Raw genomic sequence first — 13,800 nt, forward strand, 5'->3', positions numbered from 1 at the left:
GATTTTCTGGCTCACACAGCAGAGGCTCATGCTTTTAGAATCTGAGATCCAAGGTTCAATCCTTCCTACTACTGAACAAACTAGGGTTTACATTTTACATCTAGGGTTTGAAAGGTTTGTCTGCCTTGCTTCCATTGAAAACAAAATTTCCCTTAGCATATTCAGGCTATCCAGAGATTATAAAAAACAAATAATTATCCTTGCCAAAGAATTTTTGCTATGAAACTAATATTAAAGTTCTCAAAACTTCAAGGAATTGGAATACTCCTCAAAGACTGGAGTAGATGAAAAAGTACTGTAGAAAAATAATATGTGATCATTTAATTACAAACTGTATCATGATGCATACACACAAGAGGGCAGAATTAAGGTTGCACAGGCATCCTCTGAGCTGGCATTTCCTAACTTCTGAGTCCCTAAGTTAAAAAAAAAAAAAAAATGTGGAAAAATATTCAAATACTTGACAGCAACCAGAAACTAAAATTTTAATGCAATGTGTTTATATGGCACAACATATCAACATGGTGAATTTCAGAACACTGTATTGAAGAAAATGATTGCAACTTCATTTTAATAAAAGGTAAACTAACCATTTCTAGGATTGCTTTTTATGTTAAGACACGTCAATTCAATAGATTGCCTCTAAATTTAGTGGTAAGTGCTGGTGGGAGAACACAGGTGTATAATTAAGAGAGATGAGTTCTTACTACAAAAAAATATATGAATAATTTGCATAGGAAAAGGAGAGACAGTAAATCAGTAACTGACCTCTAGGTATTTTTTTTCTTGGTGATACAGTTCCACAAGTTTCACACATACTTCACACCACTTCTGTGTGTCAGTACTAGAAGATGATGGGGGAAAAAACCACAAAAAAGTCATGTCTGTTTTCTAACAAATATGGAGAAATGTATTCAAGAGACACTGCCAACTTGAAATCTAGTCTTTTTTCTTTTTTAAATGAGAGAATTAGAAGTTGCTGCAGATACTATATGTGCCTCTAAGTCCTAATGCAATGATTGCGAATTTTTTTAGAACGTTTTTCTCTTGCAGTTGCTGTGTGAAAAATCTACACAGACTGTATATAGTTAGTTTATCCTAAATGCTGTCAAATGCACCAAGTAAACAAACTGGAACAAAAGTATTTTTCACTTATCTTTCAATTATAGTTATCTTAGATGTTACTTGTAACAGAAGTAATTAAAAATGTTTAAAAAGATGTGTGATTTATAAGTTGACAATGTCCATTAGACAAAACCAAAATCAAGATCACAAAAACAAAGCAATAAGAATACTCCAATCAGTTGTGGAAACTGGTGACATACAACCAGAGCTAGCTTTGTTTAGAACTGTAAACTGTAACGGGAAATGAAATTCCCTGTGACCATAAAAACTGTGAGTACATGTACTGGTGTTATTAATGCTAACCATCAACTGAGAGTTACAAGATTTATAAAGTTCAGCCATCTATGCAACACATTAAGACAATGGATACAGTCATGACACCAGGATACTTAATGTCAATAGTTTAGATAATATTTATTACAAAAGATTTCTTCTTACAAAAAAAATAGGAAAGTGATAATTTATCTCTGCCCCAACTTAACATTATAGAAAACCAGTAGGGGTGACAAAACCTTACCTGTAATACAACATGAGTATTAGAATTAGTTACTATATGCAGAATATCACATGTATCAGTGATGACATTAAAACTGGACTTTTTCCAGTGCAACTGAAATTTAAACAACATGTTGCAGTGTCAATTTAATCTAAAATATTCTTTACCTTTCATAGAGTTCCAAGAGCTTTTGGTAAACATTGAACAAGTTTTCTTTGACATCTGCTTGGTTAGATTTCTCATACAAATTTGCTAATCCCTAAACAAAAGTAAAATGTATGTTAGATTTCACATCTGCTATTTCCAAGGTCATTTTAAGGCATGCAGCCCAGCTGTGACCATAAGGAACCCAATGCCTTCAGTGGGGCTCTGCACAGCTACTGGGATCTGTCTGCTCAAATCTCAATGCAGAATCAGAATATAATGTTATGCTGAGAGGTACTGGTGACTGCTTAGATCAGAAACTTCTTTGAGAGTGTGTGTGAATGCATTCTTCAACTAACAAAACTGTCAGGGAATGTTACTCATAAGGCCCCCATCCAAGACAAAAAAAGTTTGTAACCCTGCCCAAGTGTTTTCAGACTGTCAGGGCACAGATGCTCAGTAGTGTGTTTTGTGACGGGTTGGGAATACAGAACACATAGAGCAGAGAAAGTCAGCCTGAAAAAGTAGCTGAAAGCAGTGTCTGCCCCTGGAAGAAACCTGCAGAGAGGTTTTTGGATGGGGTGCAGGCTGAGAAGAGTGCACTTGGTGCTGTGAACAAAAGAACTGCTTTCTGCAATATGGTTCCTTCATGTTCAGAGATACTTTCTTTATAAATAAACAAACCTGCACCAGAGAAATACCTGACTATCACCAATTTTTCCTCCTAACTGGAACATCCCTTGGACCCCGAACTTTGACTAGCTGCTTGGGTCAGAAGGGGCAACAAAAACACGGGAGTATTTCTTCACACAATGCACAGTCTACCCGTGGAACTCGTTGATGGGGATGCTGTGAAGGCCAAAAATATAACTGGGTTCAAAAAGGTTCCTGGTGAATAGCTCCGTCAATAGCTATTAGCCAAGATAGTCAGGGATACAACCCCATGCTCCGGGTGCCTCCAAACCACTGACTGCCAGAAGCTGAGTCTGGACAACATGGGATGGATCACTCAATAATTGCTGTATTCTGTTCATACCCTCTGAAGCATTTGGTACTAGCCACTGTCGAAAGACAGGTTACTGGGCCAGACAGACTATTGTCTGACCCAGTATGGCCATTCTTATGTTCTTAAATATCATTTACATTATAATAAATAATTTCTTAAAATTATTTCTGAGATTAGTGAAGTGGAACACAGACTACCTGAACACTGTTTATAATCTTCTTTTAACACCACCAACGGATAACAATAAAGCATCTTAAATTGTGCAAGACTACAGAAAAAATTTTTGTCTCAGTAAATTACTGTTTTGTACCAACTCATAAAAGACAGAGCCTGACTTGCTGATAAGGATTCAATGAAGGTAATTTCAATATATGTCCAATTATTGCATTTAAAAAAATTAAAATTACTGATATTAAAAAACCTCTTTATTAAGTTACAATGCACTAAATATTCCCTTTTACCAGACAGATGAATCGACGACCTAGCCTTCAGCCACATGCTTCACGGTGTGCCCAAAGGGCACAGGCATCTAATATAACAGCACATGTTGTAGATTATCACTTAGACACCATATGCTGCACAACCATCTTAAAGAGCTTCTATTATTGTTGCCTAGGACCATGGAAAACAACAACATAGTCCAATTTGCACAACTCTGTATCAGAGGCTGGGGAAAAATTTACTGTGCAAAATGCTCTCTCTCATAGGAGAGAAACATCACATTAAATTTACTGAGTCATGAGCAAGGGAACTAAGAAAGCACCTAAGGGAGATAAGCATACTTTTTCTGTTTATTTTTGTTTTCCAAGGGAATGAAACATTTATCCATTAGAAGACCTTTAACAATTTAAATATAATGAATCCAAAAGTTGCCCTCTTTTACACACATATGACTCCCGTTGGTTTTAACATTGTACATACCAGGAGTCAGAGCCACAGCTAGCATAATTTGTTATATGACAAATTATACAACTTGAGGATCTGTCCTAAGAGTCAAATGTTGATTGGATCTTGTTCCTATACTTATGAACACAGTAGTTCATTTAATAGGAAGGGTAAAGTCGAACTAGAGTCAAAAACATACCTGCCACGCCAGTAGCTGGCCTGGTTCAAGTTCAGCAGCCTTTTTGTATGCACTTTGGGCCTGATCGGGCTGCTCTAACTCTGTAGCTGCCAGGCCAATAAACACCCAGGCATTGTAGTTATTTTTCTCTTGTTTCAGCACTGCCTAAAAATATAAGAGTTCAAATGAAGCTAGTGTACTAAATGTGTCTTACAGACTCAACTACCGAGTTTGATTAATCAGTCTTCTTACTTTCTAGAAAAAAAGTTCCTTTACATACTAATCTGGTACACAGTGAATTTTATTTATTAGGTATCTATTTAACAAGATGTTACTTTCTGCACTGTGATAATATAAGTTAGAGCATTAATAAAAGGTTAATTTCTAACTGGTAGCTTTCTCTAGCAAGAAAAAACTGCATATGAACGGTCCTAGTGACACAGGTATCAGTAACTGGAGTCACTGAAGGATTCCTCTAAAGTCTATGGTTAAAGATAGACTTTTGTCACAGTCATCTGAGAATTAATACAGAAACTCCTCACTTAATGTCGTAGCTATGTTCCTGAAAAATGTGACTTTAAGTAAAACAATGTTAAGCAAATCCAATTTCCCCATAAGAATTAATGTAAAGGGGGGGGAGATTAGGTAAATCTCTTTCACCAGACAAAGGACATTATATACATATACAGTGTAAGTTTTAAACAATTTTAAACAATTTAATACTGTACTCAGCAATGATGATTGTGAAGCTTGTTTGAGGTGGTGGCGTCAGAGGGCGGAAGAGTGTGGATCGTCTGGCTGCTCCTCTTGCTGAACATTCACAACTCAAAAAAAAACACATCTAGAGATTGTTGTTTTGCTTTCCTTTTTTTTCTTGGTAAATTTCTTTATGCCTGTTTGGTGACATTTGACTCAAGGCTGTGACTAGGTAAGTGAATATCCTCTGGTCCCAAAGCACTGGTGAGGGTGTGGGCCAACAATATCCACACTCCTAGGCCTGCAGAGTCCTTCTCGTACAAGCTCTGCAAGTTTGGGCTTGACATGGGAACCAGGCAGAGCAGGCAAGTGGCAGCACAAAGGAAAGGACACTGTGTTGGGGGACCAGTCATCTCCTAAGGGAACCAATCCGTCAGGTTGCATGGTATGCTCGGGACACACAATGCAGAGGCACTGGGTCTCTAGATCTCTGCAGAGCTGGAGATAGTCATGGGCTTCTGGGGCCACAGGCACTGACTTTTAAAACTGCTGGGAGTGCTCAACCCCCAGCTCTGCCCCACGCCCCGTCCCACTCCACCCCTTCCTCCAAGGCCCCACCCTGCCTCATCCTGACCTGGTTCCACCCCCACCTCACTTCTTCCCGCCCAGTTCCACTTCCTCCCACAAGCATGCCATGTCCTTCCTCCTCCCTCTCAGGCTCCTGCACGCTGTGAAACAGCTCATTGCAGCAGGCCGGGGGGGGGGGGGGGTACGGGGGAGCTAACCCATGGCCGGCAGATGTTGCGGGAGGCAACCGGCGGGGGGGGGGGGGGGGGTGTTATAACCAAACATTGTGCAACTTTAAACGAGCATGTTTTCTAATAGAGCAGCAACATAACAACGAGACGACGTTAACTGGGATGACTTTAAGTGAGGAGTTACTGTACCCTCTGCTTCGCATTTAAGCACATGCAACAGAAAACTGATCTCCTTTTCTGGACAAGCTAACATGGGCAACTAATGAAATCAGCATCACACAAAACCACAGTACCATATAGTAATAAGATCCAGTGTGTGAACTGAAAGGGTAGCATTTGTCTGACTCTCTGAACTTCATCTTCATTGAAGAAAGGAAGAAGGATCCATCTACAAGGATGTTAGTGATTACCCCACCGCAAATCATTCACTATCTACACTGCCAAAATGTGTACTTTACTTAGTACGTACATTACTGCAGAAAGTATAGAGTACAATTCCAGTGGACAGAAAATAGTAGGGCTTTTTTCATCTACACACAATTAATTTTTATACAAGTAGAAGAATTAATTACCTTGCAATGTTTTAAGGCTTCTTTGTATTCTTTATTTCTTATTGCATCTCTGGCACTTTTCAATGCAGCCTTCACCTCCTTATTTGACATTATTACTGCTAAAGTCAAAACCACAGAAAATCAGTTCTCAAGAAAAGATATTTATATCAAATACTGTTCAAAGCATTCAACTTATACTGCATTATCATACACAGAGAAAACATTTTAGCAAATATTAACAGTATGTTTGCTGCTGTACAAGTATGACAAAATCCCTGCCTCAAATAGCTATCAATCCAGTACTGACAAAAAAGCAGTGCACATACAAATAAACATATATGCGACAGTACACCTCTAAACCCCAATCCCAAGCACATGAATCATTTTTAGTATGTGAATAGTCCCACTGAAGTTATTGGGACCAATTATGTACTTACATTTATACACATCCTTAAATGCTATGCTGGATCTGAGCCATCACCTTGAAATACTAAAAGCTACTTCTCACCCCAGAGAAGAATTTTTCTTGACAGTTAGAGCACATTAAACAGGGAGTTTCAGTAAAATGGAGGTTTACGTGTTTCTCTGTCATTCACATTTTAAAGATTTTCCCAATACTTTTTGGCCATACCATTCTATCAACATCGAGTAACTTCAAATTTCACTTCCTAAGTAGCCCCTAATGAGGGAAAGAGCACTTCATAAGTTTGGAAGGGATGTGTGCAGGAATGAAGGAAATATTCAAGTTTGTTTTAGAAAAAAAAAAAAAGGAAACAAACAGTAAAGTTAACATTTTGAAGTTATACATAGTATCATTTAAAGCACATACGTGTATATTTAAGTATTTTGTGCATATACATCAGTCTGATGAACATATTATTTACATTCACTCTAACACATGCTTTAGAAAGTGTACATGGTTCGGATGCAATTATCATCATTGCCAGGATGGGGAGTGTGGCAGGAAGGGGATACCACTGTGCAAAAGGATCTAGGTCTCTATGAGTAGAAAAAGAGACACTATACTGGGGAGCAAGGGCCCACTACGAAAAACTGAACAGAAGTAATATATTACTGTTGTTATTATTTATGTGTATTACAGTAGCACCTGTAACTGTAGCACAGTCACAGACCAGGGAGAGAGGAAAGACAATGACTCTATAGTCTGGTGGTTAGGTTACTCCCTGGGATATGGGTGAATTAAGTTCAAGTCCCTACTGCTGAGCAGAGATTTTAAAACAGATCTCCCACATCCCAGGTCAGTATCCTGATCATCAGGCTACTAGCTATAATATAGTAGGGGAGGGTCTCCATTTTTTCATGAAAAAGGGCTGACCTGGCTTAGGTGTCTAACTTCAGGAGAGGATCCCAGTTCAGATCTGTGATGCTAAAGTAGAGATAGAAAGCCTATCTCTGGCCTTGAGCCAGGCACCTAACTCATTCTTTGAGATGAGGGTTAGTCCCCAGGCTTCTCCTTGGCATTTCCTACTGCCAGGTTGGACAGCTCCCTGCTCAGCATACTGGTTTTTGTAAATCCCTTTCTTTGGAGCCTCAACCCACTCCATGCATTGTATAGGGAGCCTGGGCACCTAACTCAGGGCTAAGGATCCCACTGGGCAGCAGGGTGCCTAAATATCAGGTGTTGCAACACTGAGTATAAGCGTATGTATGTCTACACTGCGTGCGGGGGGGGGGGGGGGAGACGGGGACACTCCTATGGCAGCAAGTCTCAGAACCCGATGTACAGATTCTGGCTCGCAGGGCCCATGCTACAGCGGTAAAACTAGCAGTGCCTATATATCCCTGCTTGGGCTGTGGAAGCCGGTAAGCAGGATGGGTCTCCGAGCTGAAGCAGGAACATCTGCACTGCTATTTTCAGCACTCTGGCGTCAGCCCAGCCCGGCTCTAGCTCTGGCTATGCTGCTATAGGAGTTTGGGCAGCGTTCACACTACTCCCGTCCCTTTGTGGATCTAGCTCTAGCGCCGCCGCTGTTCTTCGGGCTATTTCGCCTTCCCTGCTCATAGATGGAACCTTTCTTTTCCTCTGCCACGGCAGCCAGCGGAACTGCCCTGTTACTCCACAGGGCATCACCTGCACCTGCAGCTGCCACCCACGGGGGCCCCAGGCCTCCCACTTGGCAACGCGCACCAGCCCCCTCGCACTTTCCCCGTGCACAGGGTCCCCCTCCACCCACGGACCCCGACCACCCCGGCTTAGCTGGGGAGTTCTGGGCCCAAGCAAGCCTCGCAGAGCCGCCTAGCCGCCCACGGGGGAGCAGCAAAGGCACCGCCCCTGCGCCCGCTCCCCACTACCACTGAGCGCTTCACTTGCCTCCGCCTCCTACCTCAATTACCAGCCACCAACTCTCCGCACCCCGACCTTCCCGACTCGGCCGCGCAGGCGCACTGACTCGGTTACTGCCCTTCCCGCGTGAGGGCCATTGACGCGACCCGGCACTCCGCCATCTTACCGTCGTCCAGCTCCTGTGGCATGATGGGAGTCGTAGTTCCTCTCCCTACCTCCCTCGCCGCCTGACCTCCGAGGCATGATGGGAGTCGTAGTTCATCTCCCTACCACTCTCGCCGCCTGTCCTCCGAGGCATGATGGGAGGTGTAGTTCGTCGTGGCCCGCTTCTGCGAGGCTTAATGGGCGCTGTAGTTTGGTCTGCTGCGGGGAGAGGGCGGGAGTGTCACGGGGTCTTGCTCTCAGGCCTCGGGCGTGTCGCCGGGCAGTGTCAAAGCGCAGGGGTGCGCTGGTTCTAGGCCCAGCCCTTTCTCAATGGCTGCTGCCTGGCTATCGGGGAGCGGTGCTCGCCCTGCTGGTGTGTGAGGGGCCGTGTGCCCGGGGACCTGGCTCTGGGCGCGGGGAGAGGATGAGGGGGCGGTGTGGAGAAGGGCCCCGGACGGTGGTGCCGGCGGCTCTGGTGCTGCTGCTGGTTTCCACCCGCTGGGAGGGTGCGAAGACGCGTCCCGTGGCCTGGGGACAGCTCGGCGCTGGCAGCAGCCAGAGGGCGCGCAATGTGGTGATGGTGATGTGCGATTCCTTTGTAAGTATCTCACCAGAGCCTCCTGCTTCTCCAGGCCTGTGCTCACAGGGAAAGAGCCTGAGCACGTATAACGCATGTAGCACCAAACACTAACCCGGTGTTGTCAGTTTCTGAAGGGTCTGATGAGTTTGGGATGCCCTCTGCATTTCAAAGATACTTGTGTGATGTGACCCAAGGCAGTGTGTGCCTCGGTGTCAAATCATCTTTATCTCATGCTGAAATGGCATTTCACAGACTCTGAAAATTATTTTGGGAGCTGTTAATGGGCCACAGTCAGGGCCTGAGAAACCACCTTGTCCAAGCAAGGACCACAATCTCAGTAAAGAGGATATATTATACCTCTGAGAGCTGTCCACTGCATCATCACTTCTGCTTGGGACCATAAAGACAGGATTGCAATTAACTCAGTGGTCCTCAACCTTTTTGTCTAGCAGGCGCCAGATGAAGGTCTGTGGAGGCGGTGGAGCATCCGCCGAATTTCTGCGGCATTTCGGTGGCAATGCCTCTCGATGTCACTTGTCGATGGCAAGCGGCATCTTTGAGAGGCAATGCTGCAGAAATTCAGGGGTGATGCCTCTCGATGATGCTGCCTGTCCGCGTTGGGGACCCCTGAATTAACTGAAAGACACTGTATTTTTTAGCTTAAAGAGTCAGATTTTTTCTCAAGATAACACTTTTAAAAAGAAACCTATTATTTTTATCAGTTACTTACAAATAATCAAATTACATGTAACTATTTCTGTTGTGAGTTATGGTAAACCTGGTCATGATGTAACACTGCAGAACAGAAATGTAAAAACAATTTATTCGACCTATGTTGAAAAGAGAACACTCCTACAAATAAGAAACCGTAGGGAGCAATCAGAGATTCTTGGGATGTGTAGCCTTTAGAAATTAAAAGAAATTCAAGTATCGTCCACCATGGGGAAATTTATAGAATTATTCCAACCAATTAAACACAGGTTCAGCTGAACTGGAGGGAATCATGGTATTGGGCCCAAGCCTGTTTCTATCACTGTGCTGTCATTAGGTTTAACTAACGTTGTGGTAAAAATACCAGAAGCTTGTCTATACTTATATGTACACCAGTTCAGCTAAAGTGGTGATAAAGCTGGTGAAAATTTTTTGTAAATGTCCCCTGTCTCCATAATGGCCATGGACATAGGCACTGACTCCATGGGTGCTCTGAGGCTGGAACACCAACGGAAAAAAAATAGTGGATGCTCAGCACCAACAGACAGCCCTGCTAATCAACTTGTCTACCTCACTCCCAGCGGCTCTCTCCACCGTGATCAACTGTTCAGCGGCATGTGAGAGGTGCTGGGGTGGGGGCAGGAAGAGTCAGGGGAGGGGAGGCGGGAGAGAGGCAGAGCAATTGGAGTGGGGGCTTGGGGAAAGGGATGGAGTGGGAGTGGGTCCTGGGGTGGAGCAGGGGTCAAGCACTCTCTGAGAACTGAGGAAGTTGGCGCCTATGGCCTCAGAAACTACAGTGGCGAATGGAGGAGTGAAAGTAACTTCAGGGATTTACCAGTACACAGGGCGGCCGCGGTCCTGAGCAAGGTGGGTGGGGTAGCTCAACTGGAAGGGGCGGGGCCTCAGGCAGAAGTGGCGAGGCTGGGGCCAGACTAAGTATCAACATATTTTACATTCTAACGGTTATGTCACTGTAACTCTTGCTTCTCTATACTGTATAACTCTGTACATGCTTTTTCTTGGGCCATCACTGACTCAGATGCTAGAGAATGATCTGTATCCATTTTACACAGCTTATTCTTTTAAAGATGAAATGTCAGTGAGTCTAGGGCCCTGGCCTTGCAAACGCTTGTGACTAACTATTCAAATGAAGCCAGGATCAAATCCTATCTAAAAACTAAATCTTAGTGCATTGTGTGAAGTTAAGTGTACTGTTTGTATCTATTGTAGGAAGCCAGACAGAGTCTGAAGGAGATTTTAGGTAGAAATTCCGCAGTGAAGCAGAGTGAGAGCTTTAAAGATGATGATAATGGGTCCCTTTTCCTAAAAAAGTTCCTTGTGCAATGTTAGAAAAAAGAACTTTTTCTTGATTCCTTACCATCATCACATGACATGCATCCATAGATGTAAATTACTATGGTTATGCTTGAACAGGAAAAAAGAGTGGATGTTCAATTTACCATGTTATTTCTCTGTTTATGAGATAGTATTTCACTGAGCAATTATTTTCACATAGTAGTTGAGAATTCAGGAAAACTATCCATTAAGAGCCACTGTGCACTGACTTGCTATTTTTTGGTATGCTACACCGTTGCCCAGAAGCCCAAATAGGGATCAGGGCCTTATTGTGATTAGTGCTGTACAAACATAAATACATGAGTAACCTCGCTTCCATGAGTACAATGGGACTACTCTCATGCTTGAAGTTACATGTGTGTAAGTATTTGCAGGGCAGGGCCATATAGCGGAAGACAATCCTTTCACCAAAGAGCTTACAATATAATTTAGGACAAGGTGCATCAAAACACCCTGAGAGTAGAGGATATAAGCATAACAATTAAAGGAACAGGTGGATACCTGCACTAGCTATGTGCACAGTTAGCAGGATTTAAGTCATTTGAAGTTTTCTTTTGGGAAAGGAGGGGGGTTTGGTTTTAAGATATAAATAAACAAATATTATCGATAAAAGTTGTTAAAGAAATTGATAAAATGAAGGGCCTTTTAAATATTTCAGGATGCTGTTGTAGGCACCATTGCAAGTTGCAGTCAGAGCAGTCAGTGAGAGAGCTGCAAGGGGGGCTGCTACTCCCCTTCCCATGCAGTGGATGAGCAAATGTGGGGAATGGGTTAGGGTTATGGCCACGCATGCATGCCGGCATACTGAAACACCTTCCAATGCACTGGGCTTACTGGTATAGACAAGGAAAGGCCTGTCTCTTGTTTCTTTATCTTATTTCTTTATCTTGTTTAAGAATTTCTGATTAACATGTCATTGATAGGTCACAAGAAGAGAGCCAGCCTCTGCAATAATCAAACAATAGGCTATCAAGACCAAGACCTGAACTGAATGTCAGTGGGAAGTATATCATTGTAGCATACAAAGCTTTAGAGTATTATGCCCTTCTCACTCTGTTACTTAGTGGACTGGCCATTCCATGTGGGATCAAATAGAGCTTCCTCATGGTCTTCACCTTCCTTCTTGGGTATAGTGAGCAAAATCGCTGTGGCCAAACTCAATAAATTTTACTAACCAAAGAGCAATGAAGATGCAAGGCTGAGCATCATCATGATGACTGGAGGAAAGACACTTTTTTCCCCCCTTAAGTGAAATTTGAGAGTTTTGACCAGAATTTGAAATGTTTTTTTCCTAACAAAAAAACTTATTTTTAAGCCCAGTTTAGTTTTAGCCAACTGTGCTTCATTTGTGTGCTTGTCTCATTCAGGCACCAGGCAAGTGAGGAATGGTGCTTTCTGTGTTTGATTTGAAAGAGTTGTAGAGCTGGGTATTGTCTGCATGCTCAAGTACTGCAGTTCAGGGTATTTCACATTCTCCCCTAGGAGCTTAGTGTATATTTTGAAAATAAGATGGGAATAGGATTGAACCATGCACTTCTCCTAAAGGTTCTGCCCATCATGAGTCTCTGAGATACATCTGGGAAGAAGGATTGAAGACAGCTCCATTGACTCCAACCACCTACACTAGGTGTGGTGAGCAAGTCAGCAGCACCTCATGGCCAGTGTCAAATGATGCTGACAGATAGAACAGCAGAGATGTTTGCCCACTCTTTGTGGCTCAAAGAGATCATTTACCAGTGTGACCAGTGGTGTTTCTATGCCATTTTATAATCTGAAACATGTTTTGAGATGAAGGGTGCTAGGTTATTGGTAGAGATGGCTCAAGTGTTGTTGAAGATGGCTTCTTAGTCATCTTGCCAAACATGAAGATTAGACACCAGGGTGGTAATTGGTGAGTTTCAGAGTTTTCCAGGATAATTCATTTTTGAAAGGTGCCAGATTTAATGACTCTTTATAAGTGCTGAGTATTATTATCCTACGTAGTTGCATGTGGTTTTTATTCTTTGCACAGTTTACAAGATCAAAAGTAAGTGCAACCCTTGGAGAGCCAGAACGTAATTTCTAGAATGGTAAATTTGCTATATATTGTAGCTTTGGGTCATTTTCAAAATATTTTATTTCTAATTATTAAAGAAAATGTTACAATTATCAAATTTAATGTTTTTAACTAACTTCTTTTTGATTGCAGGATGGAAGGTTGACATTTTATCCAGGAAATCAGACCGTGATCCTACCTTTTATAAATCTCATGAAAAGATATGGCACTGTTTTTCTCAGTGCCTACACCAATTCTCCAATATGTTGTCCTTCTCGTGCAGGTGAGACCATATTAAAAATCTTATTAATGGAAATAGTAACTACCAGGAGAGAGCCAGTTTAAATGTTCATTAGTGATGGACAAACCTCAGAAGGCTTGAGCTGAATAAGCCCTCATTTTTAAATGTTTATCTGAAATTATCCAAACCTTCTGAGGTTTTTATCCATTTCTCTTTCTCCCCTTGTCTGCCTCTCATGCTTCTTCCTCCCAACTGCATTCTTCTCTTCCAACTTCTTAGCCCCCCAAGCCATTGCAAACTTTACTCAGGTTTCAGTACTTCTGAAAACCTTTAAGGACTCTAGTGGACTTGTTTGTCCTCTGCAACAATGGTTCTCAAAGCCGGTCCACCGCTTGTTCAGGGAAAGCCCCAGGTGGGCCAGGCTGGTTTATTTACTTGCTGCCTCTGCAGCTTTGCCGGTCCAGGCCAATGGGGGCTGCGGGAAGCGACGGCCAGCAAATCCCTTGGCCTGCACTGTTTCCCGCAGCCTCCATTGGCCGGAAGCGGTGAACCACAGCCAGTGGGAGCTGTGGTCGGCTAAACCTGCGGA

General features: G+C 42.8%; 2 protein-coding genes across 9 annotated transcripts in view; one reads left to right on the forward strand and one right to left on the reverse strand.

Annotated features, from left to right (window-relative positions):
• SKIC3 (SKI3 subunit of superkiller complex) overlaps positions 1–8,332 on the reverse strand; it is a 77,997-nt gene extending 69,665 nt beyond the window's left edge. Inside the window, exons 1-6 of one of the 7 annotated variants that reach the window (XM_032798702.1) lie at positions 8,168–8,304; positions 6,730–6,838; positions 5,861–5,955; positions 3,856–3,999; positions 1,789–1,880; positions 769–844 (exon numbers count right to left, since the gene is read on the reverse strand). In XM_032798702.1, coding sequence (XP_032654593.1) covers positions 769–844; positions 1,789–1,880; positions 3,856–3,999; positions 5,861–5,950 — 402 coding nt within the window. In that variant the 5' untranslated portion in view covers positions 5,951–5,955; positions 6,730–6,838; positions 8,168–8,304. The other 6 variants (XM_032798699.1, XM_032798698.2, XM_032798697.2 and 3 more) reach the window with 6 other exon arrangements.
• Positions 8,333–8,540: 208 nt separating this feature from the next.
• Positions 8,541–13,800, forward strand: part of ARSK (arylsulfatase family member K) — a 44,075-nt gene continuing 38,815 nt past the window's right edge. Inside the window, exons 1-2 of one of the 2 annotated variants that reach the window (XM_032798707.2) lie at positions 8,541–8,886; positions 13,124–13,253. In XM_032798707.2, coding sequence (XP_032654598.2) covers positions 8,713–8,886; positions 13,124–13,253 — 304 coding nt within the window. In that variant the 5' untranslated portion in view covers positions 8,541–8,712. The remainder of the gene's footprint in view (positions 8,887–13,123; positions 13,254–13,800) is intronic. The other variant, XM_032798708.2, reaches the window with a different exon arrangement.

Source organism: Chelonoidis abingdonii, chromosome 6 (genome assembly GCF_003597395.2).
Source record: "Chelonoidis abingdonii isolate Lonesome George chromosome 6, CheloAbing_2.0, whole genome shotgun sequence".
Classification (NCBI taxonomy): domain Eukaryota; kingdom Metazoa; phylum Chordata; order Testudines; family Testudinidae; genus Chelonoidis; species Chelonoidis abingdonii.